Source organism: Acipenser ruthenus, chromosome 4 (assembly GCF_902713425.1).
Source record: "Acipenser ruthenus chromosome 4, fAciRut3.2 maternal haplotype, whole genome shotgun sequence".
Classification (NCBI taxonomy): domain Eukaryota; kingdom Metazoa; phylum Chordata; class Actinopteri; order Acipenseriformes; family Acipenseridae; genus Acipenser; species Acipenser ruthenus.
Window position 1 is genome coordinate 98,038,522 of NC_081192.1, and position 24,212 is coordinate 98,062,733.

General features: G+C 37.3%; 1 protein-coding gene across 16 annotated transcripts in view; it reads left to right on the top strand.

Moving 5' to 3' along the window:
- The window catches only part of LOC117399238 (protein AF-10-like), a 98,427-nt gene that overhangs the window by 70,915 nt on the left and 3,300 nt on the right, over window positions 1-24,212 (top strand). For 10 of the 16 annotated variants that reach the window (XM_059023149.1, XM_059023148.1, XM_059023150.1 and 7 more), the window contains 10 exons: window positions 5,074-5,255; window positions 12,971-13,088; window positions 14,561-14,633; window positions 15,320-15,474; window positions 16,897-17,085; window positions 17,333-17,409; window positions 17,746-18,104; window positions 18,440-18,460; window positions 18,643-18,739; window positions 19,369-19,575. In XM_059023149.1, the coding sequence (XP_058879132.1) occupies window positions 5,074-5,255; window positions 12,971-13,088; window positions 14,561-14,633; window positions 15,320-15,474; window positions 16,897-17,085; window positions 17,333-17,409; window positions 17,746-18,104; window positions 18,440-18,460; window positions 18,643-18,739; window positions 19,369-19,575 (1,478 nt within the window). Of the gene's footprint in view, window positions 1-5,073; window positions 5,256-12,970; window positions 13,089-14,560; window positions 14,634-15,319; window positions 15,475-16,896; window positions 17,086-17,332; window positions 17,410-17,745; window positions 18,105-18,439; window positions 18,461-18,642; window positions 18,740-19,368; window positions 19,576-22,961; window positions 23,965-24,212 lie in introns of those variants that run through there. The other 6 variants (XM_059023157.1, XM_059023163.1, XM_059023154.1 and 3 more) reach the window with 5 other exon arrangements.

Below are 24,212 nucleotides of genomic sequence, written 5' to 3' on the forward strand. Positions count from 1 at the left end.
CCGCTACGCTGGATTGGCGCCAAATATTCAACAATCTTCTTGTCTTAAACCGCAGCGTCAGTCAACACCTAAATTGGCACGCATGTTCATGACCAGGTCCTTTCTACCGTTTGTAAAATCCACGCTTTTTCGTTAACAAATATGGCCGCGGCGTGCAAATAACCGTTTCACAACGGCTCTATTTTCATACATTCGTGCATAAATCCAAGGTGCAATACACTACAGTCATGAAACTTTATATGACCATAGAGACTCACGTGAAGTACTGGTGATATGAAAATGACACATTTTGGTCACATGGTTTGGCGGCCATATTGATAATTGTAAAAAAAACTTTTGCAACCCATAACAAGAACACCATTGCACTTATGCTCTTCATTGTCAACACAATTGCACAGACCATTGGAAAGTAATAACTACTGAAGTTTGAAACAGATTGCTCACACGGCGCGGCGGCCATATTGGAATTTACGTTGAAATTTTAACTCCTAGGGCGTGCCGACAGGGTCTCAATTATAATGGAACACGTATAGGAAGTCATATGTGCTCTATGAAAAAATGTCATCGCCCGTGACCTCTGACCTCTCTAACTTCTTATCGGCTACACCAAAATGCACGAAATTTGACACTGATGTAGAGGACTATGGAATGTTGTGCCATGGTCAATATGGCGGCCTTTGGTCACATGGTGTGGCAGCCATCTTACATTTTAATGAAAATTTCAGGCAATTTTCAAGAGTCTTCTCATATTTGTGCCAAAATTGACACAATTAGCACAGTTAAGAACATAATGTTCTGATGATTACGATTCATCTAGAATAACCAATGCGCTTAAATTTCACGATAACTGCTTGGAAGCCTTCATAGTTGCTAGCAACTCTAGTTTTGTTTGCTTTTAGATTAATTTATTGATGATCAAAGTCTACTGCAGTATACATGCTTTCGTGTGTTTGTAGACTAAACCCTCTCCATATTTTCCACATGTAGAGAAAAGCCTATTTTGTTTTGTCCTACAGTTGCACATTTTATTTATTTTACATTGTATTATTTCATTAATAAAATAAAAACTTTGGTTTGTTTTTAAAACACTTTACGAAAAGCATTTTGAAGAATATGTGAATGTCAACGTAAGAATTTTAAATATGTATTGTATATGGCTTACTAGCTTATTTTCTGACCTTCTATTGACTTTTATTAAAATAGCTTAATCTGTGAAGGCTGGTGTGATTGTAGACCCTCTGTGCACATTGAGTGAAATTTGAGCTGTCCATCAATGGTTCAAGACAGGTTGCTTGGTTGCTTGGTTGTTTTTTTGTTTTTTTTTTTTTTTTTTTTTTAGTTTAGAAGAAACAAAAAAACACTGCCCAAGCTAAGCTCTCCCTCTGATCCCAGTCCAGGGTTGCAAAAGTATTAAGGGAGGCTTGTATCAATGGTGCTCCAAATTTTAGCCCACCCTGCAACAGTAAACAAAGGATAAAAGCTAAAGTGCTCCCAATTAATCTCAAGTGGCACAGAAACTCGGTTACTAAGTTCGTGAATTCCTTCCACTCTTGTGTGAGCCAGAAAAAAAAGAATTCCTTTTCAGAAATTGATGGCAGTTTTTTTTATTTATTTTTTTATTTTAATGTAGGTTTGGGAGGGTGGTCTTCAAGTTTGCCTGTTAATTTTGAATTAAAGCCATTGAGTGAAAAAGTGTGAGCATAATGGAGTGTCTTTAATGCAGTAATCCCAAAGTTTATGAAGCCAAGCAGATCCTTCCTGTATTCAATACAAATAACCACAATATATTGACTCTTGTAATTTTTATTTTGTAATAATATTTTGTAGCTTTTTATTAAGTTAGCATGAAAAAAAATTAATTAGGTCAGACACCTAGTCTGTTTGTATTTGCAAAGCTACAATCTTGTTGGGGGTGCGATTAGGATTTTCCCCAAAAAACATTTTATTTTTCATTAACAGTTTTTTAAAACACAAACCTAAAATATACCAGAGTTTAAATTTACAGTAAGACGTCATGCTGTTAAAATGACCGACCATGCTTGCTGAATGGAGGGCTTAAAGTCAGTAGCGGGGTTCAGAAAATACAGCGTTCTACATCCCCACGTGTTGCTACAACTGTTTAAATAATGGACCTGTAATTTCTCTTTTCATTGTTAACATCCTGACAACTTTACACACATGACTTTTTTAAATGGCTGCTCTAGTGCATTGGGGTTTGAGATCTGTTCTTTAAATCACTGCTTTAAAACAGACTTTAAAGTTATAAGTGTAATGAATTGTCAGAATGTTAACAATGAAAAGAAAAGTTACAGGTCCATTATTTAAACAGTTGTAGCCACACGTGGGGACTTGTAACACTATCTTTCAGAACCCCTTTAGTTACTTTTTAACTGTTCCATTCAACTGCAGAAGGATGCGAGGCCCTACAAGATGGGTATCATCTTTAACACCAGTATTCACACAAGATATAGGATTTACCCGAATTCCTACAGATGCAAACGAATCATAAATAATAATTTCAGAATAGAAGTATGTCTAATTGATAAACAGAAAACAATGTAAATGAATACGTCAGTCACACCTACCTGTGTTTGTTGAAGAGTAAATATTTAGCAATAATGGACTGCACAGCCCATTTATTTCAGCATCTAAAATGTCACCTTTTGATGAATTACGCTTGTATCATGCATCCTCAGAGAGGCAATTATTTTAAGCAAGTGACCATCTCCAAGAACTATCTATTCTATCTAGGGTGCTGATTTTTTTTTTTTTTTTAAGGGTTTTATTCTGGGTAGTGGGGAATTGTTTTTGTTAATGGAGATTTCAGTCATGTGTTCTGGTGATTAGTCCTAGAAACAGTTATCCAAAGAAGAGCTTGTTGTCCACAGCCTGCCTTGCAGCAGCTTGTTCAGTGGACACAGGATGGGGACCGGATACTGTTTCTGCAGGAAAGGTGACCTGCTTTCTGATTCCTGCTTAGAGGCAATTGAGCAACACATTGCATTGCTGCTGTTGAAATTCTGTTCATGTTTGTACACATACCCAGTCCTCATATTTAAAAAGGTTATCCTAATCCTGATTCATTTAGAAAAATAAAAGAATAAAATTGGCCAGATAAATTAGATTGTTACATAGCCTGTTTACCCATGGCTGCCACAATAGATACTTGCTTTATTGCTTTGTGCCAAAAATATTTTAGACACTAGATTAATTTAATTCATATGCTCACCATATTATTCTGAATATTTTCGTAGTGGTATATGAATACAGAGCTGTTGCATGTGTCCTCCTGCTGAGGACAAATCATTCAGATTAGAATGCTGGTGTTTCATTTTCATTTGAGAAGAGAGTCATGCGCAATCAGAAAACTGCAGCAAAACATGATTTTTAACTGGATTGCATTTTATTGCTACCAGTTTCATGTATTGTTGATTTGAAACTGAAGCATTTGTTTTGTATTTGTTGTAAAACCAAAATTGTGTGGGGTTTCCAGCTAGGTTTGTGCATTCTCATAATTTGCAGAACCGGCTGTAACTCATCATATACCCATGGTGTGGAGCTTGGAACTAGTGGGAAAGACATTCATAACTTACGACACTACTTGCATTCCAAACCACAGAAAATCTTTGTACCATAGATCAGCTTGTGGCAAGAAATGTACCGTGACAAGACAAAGTTTAATGTATGTAGAAAATGTATTGATAATAGTCACTATTAGTTTTATTAGTGTTGTCAACATTTATATTGATGAAAAGTCAGCCCTTGGATATGAACGAGGCAATTTAACCCTTGTCAAAGTTGTTCTTTTCAAAATACTTTGTTATATTAATAACCTTATTTTGATCAGAAATGTGCTGTTAAGTGAAAATGCAAGTTTGACCTGAAGTTGTTCTTAATCTAGTTTGAAATAGCTACATGCATTTGACGTGACTGCCGCTTTCAGGTGTTAAGGCCCTATTGATTGAGCAGCTGAAACCCTTGTAACTGGTTGATCACAGTATTGGATTGGATAACCCCTTTGAAACACAAGCTCTCGAATCTAGCTACATTTGGAAAGGCAGTACACTGGTCAGCTACCTTCTCTAATTGTTTACCTTTTAAAGGCTGCACAGAACATGGCACTTGGGGCCGTATCAACAAAACTTTAACGTTCTGTTTTGATAATGTTTCATCTTAATGAATCTTTTTCTAGGCTGTTTAAACCACAGTCTTGAATTAAAATGTGTATTCTTTTTTATTAAGATTCAGTAAGCCTAAAGCCTGTATCTAAAGGAATAACTTAATAGTACAGTACAGTAGGAATGCTTTTGGTTATTATTGCATATGGAGTACAGTAGGTATCACATGAATATGAATGAAGTCTGTCATGTATACTTGAAGATGCTTAATCTAATTATATGAATCGCCAAATTTAAACCGTTTTCAGGGTATTTTTTTCCATAGTTTAATGAGACCTGTGGTTCATGAGGAGCAAAGAACATTGAATCCACACTTATAATCCTGTTTTGTTTGTTTGTGTTTCATTAAACATTTCCTCAGAAAAATAAACACCAGCACTAGAAAGTAGCAGGACCGTGTCTATTTGGCTCACTATTTGAGTGGCCTGCAGTAGCCATCATTTAGATTTAAAGGAGGAGGAAGCCTGTGTCCACCCAGTTCTGCTGTACATGTAATTATAACTATCTTTGATATAGTGCACATAAGACTGCTATAAACTACAGTAAGGAAGCATGTCGTAAACCAATTTACATTTATTTACCATGTTTCTCAACATTAGTCAAATTTGCTTAAGACTCAAGGGTCTGTCTAAAAGTGGTCTTTACATCACATACTTTGGTCTTGTTTGAGTAAACTCAAATCATGTATTCTTTTCACCAGTTATTCTGATAATAATTATCGGTTGAAGGTGGTGATATTTTAGCCTGCGTTGCTGTTTAATAACTGAATGCACTGAGGTGTAACATATTGAGATTTAATGAGACTTTGGGTACATGGTCTACTGGATTGTTGTCGTGAATAGGATTTCAAATTTAAATAAATCCGCTATTTAATCCGTTCCTGTATTTCTTTCAGGTCCTTTTGCTGGTAATGACACTCCAGTATCCTTGCCAAATGCCGTACTGGGCTCACACTGCAGCACCCCTATCCCCAGCTCCCAGTTACCTCAGCAGTCTGCTGTCCATTTGCAGCACACGGTTCCATCTCTGCCACCACATACTACTGCCTCCGTTCCAAACTTGGTGTGTGCAACTCAGGTGAGTGGTGTGTGTTTGTAGGCTTTCCAGAATCATGTTATGGACGTCATTTAATATCCATTTTACAAAGTCAAATTTGGTGTGGGGGGGTGACGACATAAAAAGTTAAAATACTGTCTGCTTGCCATTTTGTAGTGGGTTCAGGAGCTGCTCTTCAGTTCTTGGTGCTTACCATAGATATGTGAAACATACACTAGATTTGTTCAGCTAGCGCCACCTTGTGGTCTTACACTTGTTTCTAGTTTTCTTTTTGTTTTGCTGGCTGTGCACTAGATGGTGGCGTTGTTTACTGTTAAAGACACTTGCTTATCTATCCTACTCCACAATAACTATGGCAGAGAACAGAAGAGAGAAAAATACAAAAAATAAATTAGTAATTGTAAAAAAACCCTTACGTTTTCAAAATGTAAGTGAACAGTAATAAATAAATAAAAACAAGAGCATGTAATTTGTTGCTACTTTCTCATTAACTTTTGGTTCCTTCAAAATGTGTTGTAAGATTTCTACATGACAAATATGAGAAATAGTTAAGCTCTGTTCTTTTAATCATGCGTAGCACCCAAACTCAAGTTCTTTTTGTGAATCAAATGAAATACTTATAGAAGAGCCAAAGGTTTGTGTTTTGCTTATCAAATACATTTATTTATTTTACAAAGCATTTATGCATGGTAGTGAAAGATGCTGGAGGTCTGGAGCTTGATGTCATTCCTGTAGAAAAACAAACTTTCTTTTTCACCTCCCTGAGTAGTAAATTAAGTTTATTTATGCTTACCCAAAACACATAAATATTTTCAAAAATATATATTCTTTCCAAAGCAGGGACCCCCTTTTGTGTTTTAGTGATTTGATCTTTTTCCCCCACACACCACTATCAGCATAGGATGAAAAATGTTATACTGCAGTCTATTCTTACTGTGGATTTGTTATTAAGACTATTGTCATGGGCTCTTGAAAATGGCAGTAAACTATTTGGGGCAAACTTTCATTGTAACTACAAATGGCAGTGTGTGGTTTCGTTTTTAGCAGGGATTCATTTAAGTAGATACATAAATGTATAGTGTGGTGTAAGGGGCACATTTGCTGTGTGGTGTGTAGTAGTAGTAATTATGTTGTAGATGAGAACACTTTACTCAGGGTTTCATTTTGTCTGTGAAATTTGTTTCTAGTTTTTTTTCTTGGCTAAAAACCCTGTTTATTTTATCAGGTTGGTCTTTGACTTTATAAGTCATTTAAATTAAAATTGACATTAAAAAAAGTAGATTTTTTTATTAAGAGATTTAATATTTCTCTTCTCCTTTTTTTGTTTCTTATTTCTAAATTCCTGATAAGTTGTTATAATAATACACATGATACCTTGATAATGATTTTGGACTTGTGTGCTTGTAATTGTGTGTTTAATGATTTGGGAGTAGGATTAAAAGCATTGATAAATTCAAATTATTAATTATAAAGAGATCGTGTTCTTGGTGTACTGTGTATTTGAAAGTATACTGTAGGGACACTTTCTAGGTTAAAGACTTTTGACCAGTGTACTGTTCTGCAACTTGTTAAGATGGTGTTTAGGTGGGGTGGCACGAGATGGCATATTGTTTTAAGTAGTCCTTTTCAGTTGAACTAAAGGTCGAATTTAACTTTTAGCTCGCAAAAGTTAAATTCCTGAAATAAATTATTTTAATTCCTCATTGGTGATGTATTAATCAAATCCAAAATAAAAATGTCCATCTGCTCTGTTTTATTGCATGAATTTACACTTTCCTTAAATGCTATCCAGCTGAAGAGCTCGTACAGTATGATCTTTTCCTTCATTAATACTCACTGTAGTAGTAAAGGAATACTTCTGCACTGGGTGCGCAGACCTCATTTTCAGAATAGTTTAGCTACTGTGGTGGTGAACCACTTGACAAGGATTTCACAACATTGAATTTAGTGTTAAATGCAGTTTCCTAAGCACTTAAGATAGTAGCTTATGCATTGCTCTCTATAGTCATGTTGTAGTATTAGTGTCAACATGTATACAAACAGGGAATGTGGTTTTCCTGCTCCTGTATCATGCTTGTGTTTTCCTTCTGGAACTCAAAGGAATTTACAGCTACAGGGGAAACAAATTTCTGAGCATGTGACTTAATTGGATGAACAAAGGAAGCACAGTTGCAAGAAATTCAGTCTTCATTCCAGTTAACATTTACACTGTTCCTGGCTTGATAAAAAAAGGACTTTCTATACAGTGAGACTACAACACTGGGAAGGCTTTTGCCTGATTTTGTGCATCATTGCATGCTGAGATAGGCGCTTCTTCCTCTCTCTGTTTTGCAGTAAATGCTTTCTGGCACAGAGCTGAAGCTGATTTAGATTGGCTTATCTTGTGCTGCTGTAGCAACCATCAGTCTCCAGGCAACTGGGGCACATTGACCTCTTCATTGAACTGTGTAGCACTACTTCAGTTTAGTTGCCTAAGAGGATAGTTATTGTGCTGGTTGTGGAAGGTCACATGTGAGATACGATCATCTCTGGATCTTTTATGTAATGTGTCTGCTCAGACTTAAACTCCCTGGTATATTATGAAGCAATTAATACAAACCAGGATTTTGGACTATTTGTCGATTACAGTATTTTTATTTTATTTTGCGACTATCAAACCTGTTCATTACATTGGAATTTTAGAGTGGCACATTCTAACTGAATTCGCAATCTGTAAGCACTTGCTATCTCAGTTTTTAAACTTGAGACATTCTCAGTATAGGGAGAGGGTGCCGCCAGAGTGGACGGTTGCACAGAGCAGGAGTGATTGTAATGTATGTTGCAGACTGGTCAGGCATGAACCTGATCATGAGAATTAGGGAAAAACTTGAAGAAAGCAATATTTTGTATGTCTGCCATATTTGACTGTATTTTGTGCAAGGTACATTATTACCATCCTCCAGTATATTAAAGATCTGTATTGCATGCAAGGACCGGCTCAGCAGCACTGTACTTACAGCCGGCCACCCGGTATTTTTGAACGTTTACAGAATAATTACTCTAGCTGTCTCAGTACTAACTAAACTTTCTTGCCAAAAAAAAAAAAAAAAATCAATCAACATGCAATATATACACATATACATACACACACACACACACACTCTTCCTTTAATATATATAAATATATACACACGCATTCTTCCTTTTTTCCTCTTGGTAAGAATGGAGGAAAGTTCAGTCACGATGTACCACAATTAGACCCCTCCCCCATCTTATATGCAACCTCTACCATGGGCATTTCAGCATTAGCCTAAACAATGGTTCTGAATATGTTAAGTTTGTGGCATTGAATAATGTGGAATGATGCAATTGAACCTGACAGCTTCAACAGTCAGCCTGCTCATGGGACCTGAAAGTTGTTCACACTTGGTTTCATCTCATCGCACGCTGTGTATGAAAACCCTGCTGGTAGAGGGTGGGGAGGGGGTTGGAGTTCAGAAAGAAGTGGGGCCTGTTGTCAGGAGACCCCTGCCATTGCATGCATAACATGTAAGGGACTGGCCTGTTTGAAAACATACAACACTAATCTTTGAGTTTAAAATGAAGTTGAATTATTTCTGTAAACCTTTAGAAATATATATATTTTTTAAACTTCCACACAATTAAAAATAACCCACTACTGTTCAGGTCTGGGTTAGAGTTCTAATGCCGTATAAAAAAATAAATAAATAAATAAATAAAAGGCCCTTTCCATGAACACACAAACAAACCAGAAAATCTTCATCTTATCTCTAAGGAAGTCATCTAGGTTATCTTGGTCATTTTGCCTGATAAACCTGAAGCATCTTTGTATTTAAGTGCTCCAACACACACACACACACACAGAGTGTAACTAGAGCATTTTAAAACTTAATTATGTTGCTGGACTTAGAAACACATTAACTGATTTAAAATCTCATGAAACCTTTTGAATTTTAAATGACTTGGATCTTATCAAAGTACAGGTAGCATTGTATTGGCATAATAAGTAGTAACCTACCCTTACTACTTTTGAAGTACAGTAGTACCATATTGCCAGTACAATTGATTTTGAAATCTTCAACATTATGAAAATGTAGTGTGGTATGTCTCTTCCCCCAACTCAAAAAAAGAGAAAGTAGAACTGGTGAGGTTGATTCTGAAAGGCAGCTATGCATTTTTAATAAGCCTCAGCTACATCCTTTTTATACTACTTATAAAACGTAAAGCTGCTTACATAACCTTTAAATAATGCAGTGGTCACTCACTCACTTACTTCACTGTAAGATAAAGGAAGTTTGGCTTGAGTGCGCCTTCCAACCTACCCCCACTCCCTCCTGAGTCCCCTGAAAAACTGCTCCAGCCATGACCATCTCCAGCTGTCAAAGCAACTCCATTAATGAAGCTTTTCCTCCTGGGAGCACTGCAGGGTATGTGATGTCATTGGGAATGCTATAGATTAATCTTGCGTCAGGGTCACACATCTGAGGGCACCAAAGGCTCTAGTTACACTGTGTGTGTGTGTGTGTGTTAGAGCACTTGAATACTTGTGGGGGGGAATGGATCTTGGCAGCACTTGATTCCATTAATTTGTAAATCAATGTTCTGGCTACAAGCAGGAACACTTAAGGAGCGGGTATTTCTTCATATGTTTATTTATGTATTTATTTATTTTAGGGGATGGCTGTACAGCAATCCTTTGAGTTGAGAGGGTTCAGCATGTCAGTCACTCCCCCTTGCTACCCCTCTGGCTTTGCCTTACTTTGTTTATTGCTTCCCTGTTATTCATGATGGCAGAATTAAGAAAGGAAATTCAATAACCCACAAGCTTTACTGCCTATCATGGGACTAGCATTTGAGCTCTCAAAATTTGTTGTGCTTGAGTTTTTAGAATTCGTTTTCATTCCAAATTCTAGTCCTTTGTGTGTAGGAGGACCACGGAGTGCTACAAGATTTCACAAACCTAGCTAATTTATTAGTTTAAAATTATGAATGTATTATTAATGTATTTAATACAAAAAACAAACAAAAAAAAAAACTCTTGAGTAAAATAAACCTGATACCACATTAAATAACACTATGTAACACAATTTTCCTGGGTAGTAAGTGTTATTTCCTAATTGCTTATGCCTCAAAAGTATAGAAAATGGCTATTATTCCCCACAAACTTTGCTTTTGTGACCAGGACAGTGATATTTTGAAATTTACCTATTTCCAGTGAGAAAACGGGCGAATTTGTGTCTTTTCGTCAGAAAAAACAACATATGAATCCAAATTAACATGTATTTATACTAAAGTAATACAACAATGACTACAGAAGATTTAGAAGTGAGTAGTTTTTCAAGATTTACGATTATACTGTAAATCACTTTCACGAATTAAAAGCCCATTGTGCCGTAGTTCTTCACCAGAGTCTCAACCAGCTCCACATAGTTTTTGGCCTTGTGATTGCCTAGGAAGCCCCGAACCACTGCGACAAAGCTGTTCCAAGCCGCTTTCTCCTTACTAGTGAGCTTCTTGGGGAATTCATTGCACTCCAGGATCTTCTTTATCTGTGGTCCAACGAAGACACCGGCTTTGACCTTTGCCTCAGACAGCTTAGGGAAGAAGTCTTGAAGGTACTTGAAGGCTGCCGACTCCTTATCTAGAGTTCTGACAAATTGTTTCATAAGGCCCAATTTGATGTGCAGTGGTGGCATCAGCACCTTCCGGGGGTCCACCAGTGGCTCCCACTTGACGTTGTTCCTCCCCACAGAGAACTCAGTCCGCTGTGGCCAGTCCCGTCTGTGGTAGTGCGCCTTGGTGTCCCTGCTGTCCCAAAGGCAAAGATAGCAGGGAAACTTGGTAAAACCGCCTTGGAGACCCATCAGGAATGCCACCATTTTGAAGTCTCCTATGACCTTGATGCCATCTCAGAAAAATGCAGATATGTATCCACTTAGGTAGCTGGAACTAAACTGAACTGGTGGGCTTAAGGCCCCTGTATTTATACTACTATTTATATTACTGGAAAGTTCTAGAAAGTTCTAGAAGTTACTCCAAGTTTACTCAGCACTGAATCTATCTGGAATGTTCTGGAAAATAGGTAAATTTCAAAATATCACTGTCCTGGTCACAAAAGCAAAGTTTGTGGGGAATAATAGCCATTTTCTATACTTTTGAGGCATAAGCAATTAGGAAATAACACTTACTACCCAGGAACAAAAAAAAAAAAAAAAAATTGTTACACAGTGTAATTTAAGGAAATTAGAGGAACATAAGCAGCAGTATGAACTAATACACACATGGTCATTTTTGCCACCAAAAACATTTCAAGCAGTGTTTTAATATTTGTCCCAGCAATAATAATTCTTCTTCTACTTCACAATAGAAGGTCAAGTTAACCACCACTGTAAAGCGACCTCATTATTCTTTATGGCACCCAATATGAAGTTCACTAAGGGGTACCATGTGCAGTAAATGAGTTTACATTGTAAGCTTAGGAGACCAGTTTTGTGTTCTGATGCAATAAAACGCCATTATTAGCATTCATTAGCATATGTCAATAGCAGTGCTCTCTTTGCATGTGCCCTTTTGTAAATAAACTTAAACAAGGACGATCATGAACCGTTTGCAAAGCACTATAGAATTTGTTTGGGGAAAACACATTTTAATTTTTTAGAATTATTGAGAAACTTGTGTGTTCCCAGTTAAACTTTTGGTTTTAAGACAGACTTCTGAACCGGTTGTTATTTGTATGTACAGATCTGCACACATTGCACTGTGATTATACCAGACAGGATTTGGCAGAGGGTGGCTGAAACGCACAGATTGGAGAATTATTCTTTGTAATCCACTTCTGCTTGCTTACACATTGTTACCAGATGCTATAGCCAGGACTTCGGCAGGCTAATAACGTATAATGAAAGTTACATATTCTTCGAAAGAGCAAAAGTAAACACAGCCATGGGAAGGCATTTTTATTGCATTGGATTATGTAAGAATTTGGCCAGTGTTTGCTGCTTGATCTGTTGAAGAGTTCATTTTCACTTGTTTGGCTCAGGGCCTAGCAGAGGCCTTCAGAATTGTGGTTAGCACCATGAATGAACACGAACTTTTAGACAGACTCTCCAGTAAGTAGGGCTGGCTGGCTGCCAAACTTGCAGCTCCTTGGACGGGGTCATGGTGTAGCCATGATGTGTCAAGCTCTGCATTATATAAAAATACATACTTGTGATGCCTGTTTGCTTCCCAAAAAGACTTGTCTGACTTCCAATTCTGTCAGTGAAGGAAGTAACAGCATAGTGTGAAGGCTTTACTAATGCTCGGGCTCAGCAAAAGGAAATGTGACTAAGTAGTTAAACTGCAGAGCTCGAAGTCAGACCTTTTTAACCCCTACATACGGCCTGTGATGTAAAAGAGCCAGGCATTTGTGAGACATCTGTTGTCTACCTGCTCTGATTTTGGAAATGGTTTAGTAAGGTTAAATAATTAATGGGATAACCTCATGGTCCGCATACTGCTAAGTCTATTGAAGGGGCTTCCACCTGAATTCCAAAGGTTGTAAACAAACAAATCAGCTCAGTACTTCTAGCAATGCTAATCTTGTTATATTTGTACCTGCTAAATTACAACTATGATATTTTAAAAAATCTGTTATTGTATACTACATCAATAAAACCATAATTTCTGTGTAAATGACCTTGTTTAATTTCTCGAAGTGAATTCATGAGTTCAAGTTATTTATGTATTTATTTTAGACCAATGCATTACCTGGATCTTCATTAAACCTCGCTCCATCTCACATGTTTGGAAACCGCCTAAATCCAAACTCGGCAATGGCAGCACTAATAGCTCAGTCTGAGAACAATCCATCAGGTAAGGGGCCCCCCTTTTTCTATTCTATGATACAATATTTGTATATTTTCATAACCACACGCACAATGAAACAGGGAAGTTCTCTGTACAGTATGTGCTACATTGAAGATGCACGCTTTGCAACTGTTAAACAGGATAATAAACAAGCTATATATATACTAAATATAAACTATATACTAAATATAAACTATAAATCAGTCCATTCAGCAATTAAAACAGTCTACTTGTTTGTGTATGTGTTTACTTTTATATATTGTAATTTCAGAAATGTGTGCAATTGCAGGATTATGTATTTTCTACAGTGGCTCGTTGAGGCCATCGAAAAAAGTAATATTCTTTGTCGATCATAAGACTTTATCTCTGTATCTCAATTTACTACCATTCCATTATCTCGTGATGTCATTCCTTCTGTTTTCCTGACCATAATGGAAAATAAATGATCTTGTGATGACGAGGTAACTAAATGGTAACATTGAGATCCTGAGAGAAATTATCTTTTTTTTTTATGGCCTCAACGAGCTGCTGTAATTATTTTTTTTTTTTTTAAATATGCGGTTCTGACTTTATTTTCTTCCCATGTTTTTAAATCATATATGCAATATATGAATAATAACTTAAGGATTTGTTAATGGGTATTAAGGAGGGATGTCTGTGTGGAAGAAGGGGGAAGGGTTTTAGCAGTATAGAATGAATCATTTATGCCTGTGGCCTCAAAGGGAGGTCAGGAGGTCATGTGCCTCACAATTGGGGGGGAAAGACAACTCCTTTTAAAGGGGCCAGATTGGGAATTTTTTCTGCTCCAGTGCTGCTGCAAATATGCTTAGTTTTTAAGCAGACTTAAAACATGACCTAGAGCAGCTTTTGTTTCTTTTGTGCAAAATAAGTAAGTAAATACTATTAGAAAATAACTTGCAGTCATCATAGGTAATACATGTTTTGTTTTTTAGTACCTGTGAATCTGTGAGGCATATGCGAGCTCCTGAACTTTAGGGTCAGTGAAATAATCAGTCCGGACCCTTAAATGAATTGCACATGGTCTGCCAGACTGCTGTGATGAGAAGTGTGCATTGTGAATAGCCTTGGGCTGGAAAGTGTTAAAAGGCATAGCGTTTTGGATTGGCTGTGACGGAGCATACAAATCCGCTATCCACAGATGTGATTCATTACTTTCACCATAGAAATTAAAAGTGGCTGTTGGGAGGCTGAGGGCAGGGCTTTAGAAGATGCAAACCACACTTTGTCTCAAAGAAGTAAAAGAGGTTGAAGAACAGGAACATAATACATGGCTAAGTCTGGTATGCCCGCAGACAGCTTGCATTGATGGCAGGATGCAGCTCATCAGTGCCAAAGTGGGAACATGTTTTAGGTCTTTAACCTGCCTAGCAACTGGAGCGCATAACGATGTTCGATCTGAGTTTAAACGGTAATCTGGTTGGAGCCTCTGTATCTACTCCGTTATATTTACATTTCAGATCAAGAACTAGGAGACAATAGTCGTAACCTTGCTGGCAGGGGCAGCTCGCCAAGAGGAAGTATCTCTCCACGGTAAGCACTATTTACATTCCAAGCTGCAGGCAAAGGAAACGTTTGAGGGTTTTTTTAAAAAAACAACAACTCTTATCTCTTATCAACAAAGTATACATTTGTTGTTGCTGTAAAGAATTAAGTTGATACGTTTCATGTTGAGGCATTACCATTGCGGAATGTGTGTGTGTGTGTGTGTTTTCTTTTTTTTTTTTATATGTTTATTGCTATGCATTTTCTGAAAGTTTAATGTTTTTCATTGTAGTATACTCTACAAAAACATTCTTCTGATTTGTGTTGTTCAGAGAAATAAAAAAGCCAATTTAGAAAGCAAATAAGAATATAAAGAAAAGTATTTTGGAAACAAAAAAAAAAATTCTGTTTTAAATCTGGAGAAACTAAAAAAAAAAAAAATCGGTAATATTATTTTGATTAATGACATTATGGCAGTTCTGTCAGCACTGTAATTACAAGCAATGTGTGTAATTGGTTTTAGTATTGATGAAGTGTTTGTTGCTGAACATTCATAATCTACATCAAGGATCTGTCTAAACATTCAAGATTTACAATGCCAAATTATCTAGGATTATGAAATTTGGCTCTATTGTATTGCCTTTTTGATTCATGCACACAACAAAATGACATGAGCACAAAAGCACAGTGTTTCCACCCTCCATTTAATAGAAAAATTCCACTCTTTTGAACAGCTCCCCAGTAAGTGGCTCACAGATCCGCTATGATCAGTCAAGCAGCAGTGGCTTTGAGAATCTGCCCCCAGTTGCAACTAGCATCGAGCAATTGTTAGAGAGACAATGTAGTGAAGGACAGCGATTTCTACTTGAACAAGGTGCTCCTGCAGATAGTAAGTACTGTTTTCTTGGGATTATCACAAATTGTGTGTACTACAGTGTTTTATTGATTTTATGCAAGTTTTGCATTTGTGAATATAGAGTTTTTCAGTGAACATTGGTTACTGTTTAATACCTATACATTTGAGCATGATTTCCGTACCATGTGCAGTTATAAACATTTGCTTGCTGTCTGTCAAATAATTTTTATAAATATATGCATACAAATACTAGAACCCTAGTATGATTATTTTCATTGCTTCTCGGGGTAAGTTTGCCAGACTGCCTGTTTGCTTTAAACAAGACAACTTTCTGTTGTTTTTATTTTATTTTATGTGTTTATTTATTTATGTATGTATTTACTTCTAATGACATAGAGCTGAAAATGCTAATTGTGGGGGAGCGCATGGAGGGGTAATCATTTAAACATGATAGCTGAAGGACAGGCTTGGCACAGTCTTATTGCATCCTTTGTAGAGGATTGATAAAAACAAAATCTTTGGGATTTGACCAGATGGAGGTACACATGTAGTGTGGGTCAATGGCAAGCCCTGTGGTTATATTCAATAAATGGCATAAAACTACTTTATGAAAAAAATAACACACACACTCAAGGAATACAATCTCAGGATTTTAACATATTGGCTTACCACATCATTTTTCTGTTGTGTAATTTATTTATTTATTTATTTATTTATTTATTTATTTATTTATTTTTAAACTGTATCTTGGTGTGTGTTTTCTGTATTCAGGTTTACTTAAATACATTGTATCCAGCAATATCCAGTATGAATGGGGCATATTAAGGGAGTAGGACCAGTCTTGTAATTTAAAAAAAAGAGTGAAATGAATGAATTTAAAAATAAATTCAAAAGCAACAGTAATCAAGAGTTGTTTTTAGGTTTTTGTATCAGCTTGGTCGGCCTATTTGTTGTTCAAATATTTTAGGTCTGTTCTTAAAAAGCAATGCTAGGCTATGGTGTGTCAACAGATTTGTAAAACTCAGTGTGCTTGTCTGGTATCACTGTGCTGATTCAGACAAACCACCACACAAGTTAAAAACAGATTTGTTGACGACTGCTGAAAATGATTATACATTGTTATGTGTGTGTCTTTCTCTCTATATATACACTTTCAATAAGAATTTACATTCTTCTAAAAGAAAAAATAATATTAAATCAATTATTTCACTGATGTAGCTAATGTTATCTTTTGATATGGGTTGTACTTCATAAATGTAAAAGCACACATCTAAATAAAAATATGAAACATTTTCTGGAATCCATAAAAAAAGAGAAAGAAACCACAGCACTCTCTAATCAAGTACATATTTTTACCTTTTCAACAATTTATGTAATTTCATGAATTAGTAATTACTTTTAATTGAATTAATGAATTAATTCACTCCTTTAAATGAATGCATTCTTCTTTCTTAGTCTTGGGAATGCTGAAATCTCTTCATCAGCTTCAGATGGAGAACCGTCGCTTGGAAGAGCAGATTAGAATTCTGACAGCAAAGAAAGAGCGCCTGCAGCTCCTGAGTGCACAGCTCTCTGTTCCTTTCCCCAGCAGCGCGCCCAACCCCAGCGCCTCTTCTCAGTTGCAGGTCTTTGCTGCACAGCCTGGTAAGCATGTTCTTGGGACACACCGACCGTGCACACACTGCATCACGTGGTTACAAAGTGGTTTGAAGTGACTTCAGTGTTCCATTTACTTCTTACCAGAGAGATGCACCTTGAAGAATCGAACAAAGTGTGGCTGATTTTGTGTTTCGCATTTTGCTTATTTATTTATTTTTGGTTATGGTTTAAATGTGTTGAAATTTGAATTGAATTATTTATATTGTTTATATGTTTTTCTTTACCATCACAGATCTATTGAACACAAACACGAGCCCACATCTAAGCAACAGATTTTTACCTGACAATTCTCTTTCTTTACCAGCTCAGGTAATTGCTTAACTTTTTTCATTCTTTCTTTGTGTGTGTTCCTTCCAGGTATCTGTGTGAACTTGATCCACTAGTATCACATACATGGCAAACACATTAAACATGTGAAACTGTTGTTGAAGCCAGACTTGCAATACAGATTTTAAGTGGTTAATATTGTCACTTACTTTGTCTTTTTTTATAAACCTGTTAGTATCCTGTACTTTCAAAAAAAAAAAACACTATTGGATTCCCCAACATACAGTAATTGATTGTAAATAGGAGCAGCTGGGTTAACACAAAGGTGCTGACTAGGGTTTCATCAGTTTAAAGTGTTCACTGTTTTCTTTGTTCTAGGATGTGACCTCCAGTGGACAGAGCACCAGCAGTTCGTCAACACTATCTACCCCACCCCCTGCTGGGCAGAGTCCTCCCCAGCAAGGGTCAGGGGTCGCTGGAGTTCAGCAGGTCAACAGTGTGACAGTGGGGGCACTGGCCAGTGGTATGCAAACTATGACCTCTACAATTCCAGCAATGCAGGGAGTGAGTGGATTGATGGGGTCTATGCATGGAAACCAACTGGCGATCAATGGGATAGTAGGGGCTTTAAGTGGAGTAATCCAGACCCCTGCATCAGTAGCACAGAACCACAGCCCCCTCTCCCACACAGCTGTGCCCCCCAATGTGTCTCTCTCACTGCCTACCACTCTTAACAGGTGCGTATTATTTCAAATTATTATTAACAATAATATGTCTTCTGCTATTCTAGATGTAGGATTTCTGCTTTACACCTTATGGAAATCTCTGTTGTCCTTGAAAGGTTGTGTGCATTATTATGTCTGGTTTTTTAAATGATTGTTTGATTTTTTTTTTTCCTTGAAAGTTTTAGAGTAAAGCAAATCAAGCTTAAAAATAAATTAATAAATAAATAAATCCAGTCCTTGATATGCAAAGAAATACACTCTCTTCTTACCAAATACAATAAAAAGTTCATTTAGTTGATATGTGGATGTTTCCTTTGTTTTTTGCCTCACTTGCCATGGATTTGCAGTACTGCCCCAGCTAAATCTAGGTGAGCATTGTGTATGTTGGCATTATCAGTTTATTTATTGTTATATGAAGAAAGATCTGAGCTGTAGTGTGTGGTGGCCTTCTTTCTTTCCAATTCATGTCTTGTGTGAGAACTGTGTGCCTTGCTGGAAATAGTTGAACAGTGAGGTGTTGTTTTTTTCATAAACAGTCTTTGTTTTTCAGTACTCCTGGACTGGGTATACTCTCTGGCCAGCAGAGACAGCTCTTACTTCACCAACAGCAGCTTCAGCAGCTACTCTCATCCCAGCAGCCTACTCCGGTGAGAGACAACCCCTTTATTAATATGGTACCACTTTTACATACAAATGCTGTTACTGAGCTGTCTCAGAGACGTTAAAAAAATTCTTTAAAATACCCATTCACGCAGCACGAAATTGCGCAATATATGCTGCTATAATACCGTCGTAACCCTTTCACACAGCCAAAGGGATCATGTGAGTACAACTTTCAAACCTGTCGGTCAACAGATCGTTTTCATGACAACGCAAACAGAAATAAAACAAATAAATCAATAAGCACAATAACATCAGTAATTACTACATCTTGTTTTTGATCAGCTATTGTATTTGAAAAAAAATGAAAGTGTGCAACACCGATGACGTCCGGTAAACAGTCACGTGGGATGTTGACTTTCAATCCACGCCCACTACAGTGCTTCAGTGCCGGCATAGCCTTTCACACAGGAGTTAAGACGCTTCAGTGCTGTCTCTGAACCACCTCACAAGGTGGTTTAGAGATGGCATAAAATATCACGGCTGTGACGGTATAGGCAATTCACATTGCTGGTTCTGAGCCGTCATAACTCGTCTGTGTGAAAGGAGCTTTGGAGACAAACAATTTATTTAGTGGCTGATAGTGACTGTATTTTTTGCCATTGATTTTTCAAAGGAGCAGCAACAGGCTCTTCTGTATCAGTTAATGCATCAGCAGCATCAGCACCACCAGCAGCAAGAACTGCAACAGCTTCAGCTCTCAGCAGCTGCACAGATTCCTATGAACAGCCTGCTGACAAGTACCCAGGCTCCCACACAACACAGCATCAGTACCAACCCTTTCCTGGCCATGCATGGGGACCCTTCTGTGCAAAAAGTTACAGTAAGTCCTGCACATCAGATGGTTTTCTTTTATGGAATTTAAAAACTGCTAATCATAGTAAAGTAAAAGAAAAATAAAATGTGGTATTTTACATGGCATTTTTAACTGAGATACAATGTTGTCTATTTTAATTGGTCTAAACACACAAGTACAACCAATGTTTTGTTAATTTTTTAATTTTGTTATGTATTTTCATTCCAAAAGCAGGGATGCCAATACTTTTTGTCATGAGCGACTACTTTAAATGAAATAAGTTGTTTTTTGATAAACATTACTTGTTAAATTACTGCAAACTGTGTATTTCTTTTTCTTTTATTAAAAAGTGGTTCAAGTTTACCAAATGCTTGTCCTTAACCCTTAGCGGTCCATTTATTCAGTGCGTTTCAGGCACGTCAGGTCCAATTTATTTTCACACGCGCAGTTTATTTTAGACGCACTGGTTTAATAGTATTTTTTCACAGTAAAACATGTTTAACCCTTTGCGGTCCATTGTCGGACTGGGTCCGACATTGCAATTATTCCTCACAGGTCCTTTGTCGGACTGGGTCCGACATCATTATAGCAACGCAATAAACGGGTGTTTAGTCGTTTTTTCTCCGGAAAAAGCCGAGAAAACCATTCAATTCCCGAGTGGTAGCGACAGGAGCCGAGCCAAGTCGGAAAAAAAAAAAAAAAAAAAAAAAAAAGGCGTATTTCATGAATAGTCATACATGGTATCAGGTATCAGATAATGGGCGTCCATAATAAACAAGCTGGCTAAGTGCGTCAGCGCACTGAGACTATCATGGGTATTTGCAGAGCTTTTTTCAGATGTTATAGTAATAAAATAATGACTTTGATCGCATTATTGAGGAGTTTGGTGATAAAACGAGTGATCTGGAGATGATCGATCGGTATGTACGACTATTATTATTATTATTATTTATTTCTTACACAGCTGAACGCTATAGCAAACAAAAGGCTGGGGAGGGGCTGGAGATGCCTAGTGTGTGCTTTGTTGATATGCAGGGCCATTTAAACCCGTTTGACTGTGAAAAAAAATACTTTTAAACAGCGCGTATAAAATTAACTGCGCGTGTGAAAATTAATTATTCCTGGCGTGCCTGACGCGCGATTAATAAATGGACCGCAAAGGGTTAAAAGGCACTGCATATCAACAGGACACTCAGTACTGCATCTCCAGCCCTGCCCCACCCCTTGTTCGCTGTATTTTTTTTATATACCTCTGTATAGTAGTGCATACTGATAAATCATCTCCTGATCACTCGTTTTATCACCAACTCCTCAATAACGCGATCCAAGTCATTATTTTATTACTACAGTGCCTTGCATAAGTATTCACCCCCCTTGGACTTTTCCACATTTTGTAGTGTTACAACCTGGAATTAAAATGGATTTAATTGGGATTTTTACCATTTGATTTACACAACATACTTAACACTTTGAAGGTGCAAAATATTTTTTATTGTGACACAAAAGTTAATTAAACAAAAAAAAAAGACATTTGTTGGTTGCATAAGTATTCACCCCCCTGAGTCAATACTTGGTAGAAGCACCTTTGGCAGCAACTATAGCTGTGAGTCTTTTTGGGTAAGTCTCTGCCAGCTTTGCACATTTGGATCCTGCAATTTTTGCCCATTCTTGGCAAAATTGCTCAAGCTCTGTCAAGTTGGATGGGGACCATTGGTGAACAGCAATTTTCAAGTCTTGCCACAGATTCTCAATCGGATTGAGGTCTGGGCTTTGACTGGGCCATTCTAAGACATTCAGGTTCTTGTTTTTAAACCACTCCAGTGTAGCTTTGGCTCTGTGTATAAGGTCATTGTCATGCTGGAAGGTGAACCTCCGCCCCAGTCCCAGGTCTCTTGCAGACTGAAACAGGTTTTCCTCTAGAATTTCCCTGTATTTGGCTCCATCAATCTTGCCCTCAATCCTGACCAGTTTCCCAGTCCCTGCCGATGAAAAGCATCCCCATAACATGATGCTGCCACCACCATGCTTCACCATGGGGACGGTGTTCTCAGGGTGATGAGCAGTGTTGGCTTTGCGCCACACATAGCGTTTTGCGCTAAGGTCAAAAAGTTCAAGTTTGGTCTCATCAGACCAGAGAACCTTTTTCCACATGTTTGCTGTGTCTCCCACATGCCTTTTGGAAAAATCCAAACGGGATTTGATATGGGGTTTTTTCAGCAATGGCTTTCTTCTCGCCACTCTTCCATAAAGCCCAGCTTTGTGGAGCGTCCGGGTTATAGTTGTCCCATGGACGGTTTCTCCCATCTCAGCTGTGGATCTCTCCAGCTCCTTCAGAGTTACCATTGGCCTCTTGGTTGCTTCTCTGACTGACTAATGCCCTCCGTACCTGGTCACTGAGTTTTGGTGGACGGCCTTCTCTAGGCAGAGTCGCGGTTGTGCCATATTCTATACATTTTTTAATAATGGATTTAATGGTGCTCCGGGGGATGTTCAAAGTTTGGGATATTTTTTTATAACCCAACCCTGATTGGTGCTTCTCCAGAACTTTATCCCAGACTTGTTTTGATAGCTCCTTGGTCTTCATGATGCTGTTTGTTTAGATATGCTCTCTAACAAACTCTGGGGCCTACCAGAAACAGGTGTATTTAATCTGAGATCATGTGACACTTCAATTGCACACAGGTGGACTCCATTCAACTAATTATGTGGCTTCTGAAGGCAATTGGTTGGACCAGAGCTTATTTAGGGATGTCACAGCAAAGGGGGTGAATACTTATGCAATCAAGACTTTTCAGTTTTTTATTTGTAAATAATTTTGAAAAATATGTAGATTTTTTTTCCCCACTTACGGACTATTTTGTGTAGATCAATGACAAAAAATCCTAATTAAATCCATTTTAATTCCAGGTTGTAACACTACAAAATGTGGAAAAGTCCAAGGGGGGGTGAATACTTATCTAAGGCACTGTATAACATCTAAAAAAAGCTCTGCAAATGTCTGATATTCTTTGAGCGCTGGATGCAGAAGCAGCTATCTTGTTTATGTCCGTGTTATCTATGTGGTGTCGGGCTATCTGTATTCATGAGATACGCCCGCCCCCCCCCCCCCCCTTTTTTTTTTTCTTTCCCCCCCCGGCTTCTATCGGTCTCACTCGGCCATTGAATCGTTTTCTAGAGACCTGTTTTTTACGTCTTTTTGACGATGTCGGACCAGGTCCGATATACGACCGCAAAGGGTTAATCTGTTACCTTGAATGATGGTATAATAAGCGTAGGGTGCCAATACTGTTGTCTGCGACTGTAACACCAACAGTGGGTGATATTATTATAAACTTTCTTATATCCAGCCTCACTGTCTTTTTATACTCTCGGTTATAATTATGTTACGATGTGTTTTTTTTTTTTCTTTGTAGAGATTAACCGAGAAAACTGGACCTGTTGTACAAGAGAACAGTTGACTGATGATTTGAAGGTGCCTACAATTGTTTAGCACTTCACAAACATATAATTGTTGATCTATTTTTCTACATGGTGGTGGTTTATATGAACAGAAGGTCAGGCTTCACATGACATTCCTTGAAGGCATTGAACTAACACATTGATGTCATTTTGTTGCACTAAATAGGAGCTAATCACTTATGGACTTCAGGGACTGCAGAAAACAACAACAATGAACTTCACTTTGTACAAACAATTTCTATCAGCTTGAAACTTTTCACAAGCAGTTTTTTTTTCTCCTTTTTTAGGGGTTTCAGGTAATACAAAATCAGAAGGAACATTTGGGTTTGGGGTATTGTGATTTTTTAGCTAACTTTCTATGTTGGTTTAAACTTTCAGTACATGTGGTAAAGTTTCCTGTATGCTGTAATTGTATATTTCTTTGGACCACTCTTGATATGATTGGATGTAGGATTCTGAGCTTTTTATACTGGCTGCTGGTGGAATGAGATCAAATATGAAAGAAAATGATGGGTCTGTCATAGAGGAGGCCTCCTCTTGAGAGTACTGGTGATTGTCCGCCTAAACCAAGTGCCTGTTGCTAAGTCCATTGTCCCAAACTGGCTCTGGACAGCTGAGCATGCACTCCATCACAATTCCTGTCAAAGGGGCAGGAATTTAACAGTATACCAGCAGCCTTTTTTTTTTTTTTTTTTTTTTTAATAATTTAATAATAATTTTACTCTGTGTAGCTCAGGCAACATATTTAATTGTAAAGAGTGATTTTTTTTGTACTTCAGCTTTGTCAAAGTGAAAGAACTCAATCTGGATCCTCACTATTGTTCCTGAGAGGGAAAACATGGGAGTTTATTATTATTATTATTATTATTATTATTATATATTTTTTTTATTTTATTCTGATAAGTTATATACAGTTACAAAAAAAAGTATTGGCACCCTACACTTAATATAAGATCATTTAAAAAAAAAAATGTTAAATACAAGCATTTATTGAACATTAGCCACTAATTTTAATATGACAAAGACCAAAATACACAATTTCTGGTAGTTTAACAAACAATCTTTTGAAAGACATAAGCACTTAAGAAATTTCACATTTGTTCATGACAAAAGTATTGGTACCTTTACATTTAAAGTCTGTACAAAAGTAATATAACTCCTTGTAAAATATACTCACTGATTGGAAACCATTGCACAGTAATCAA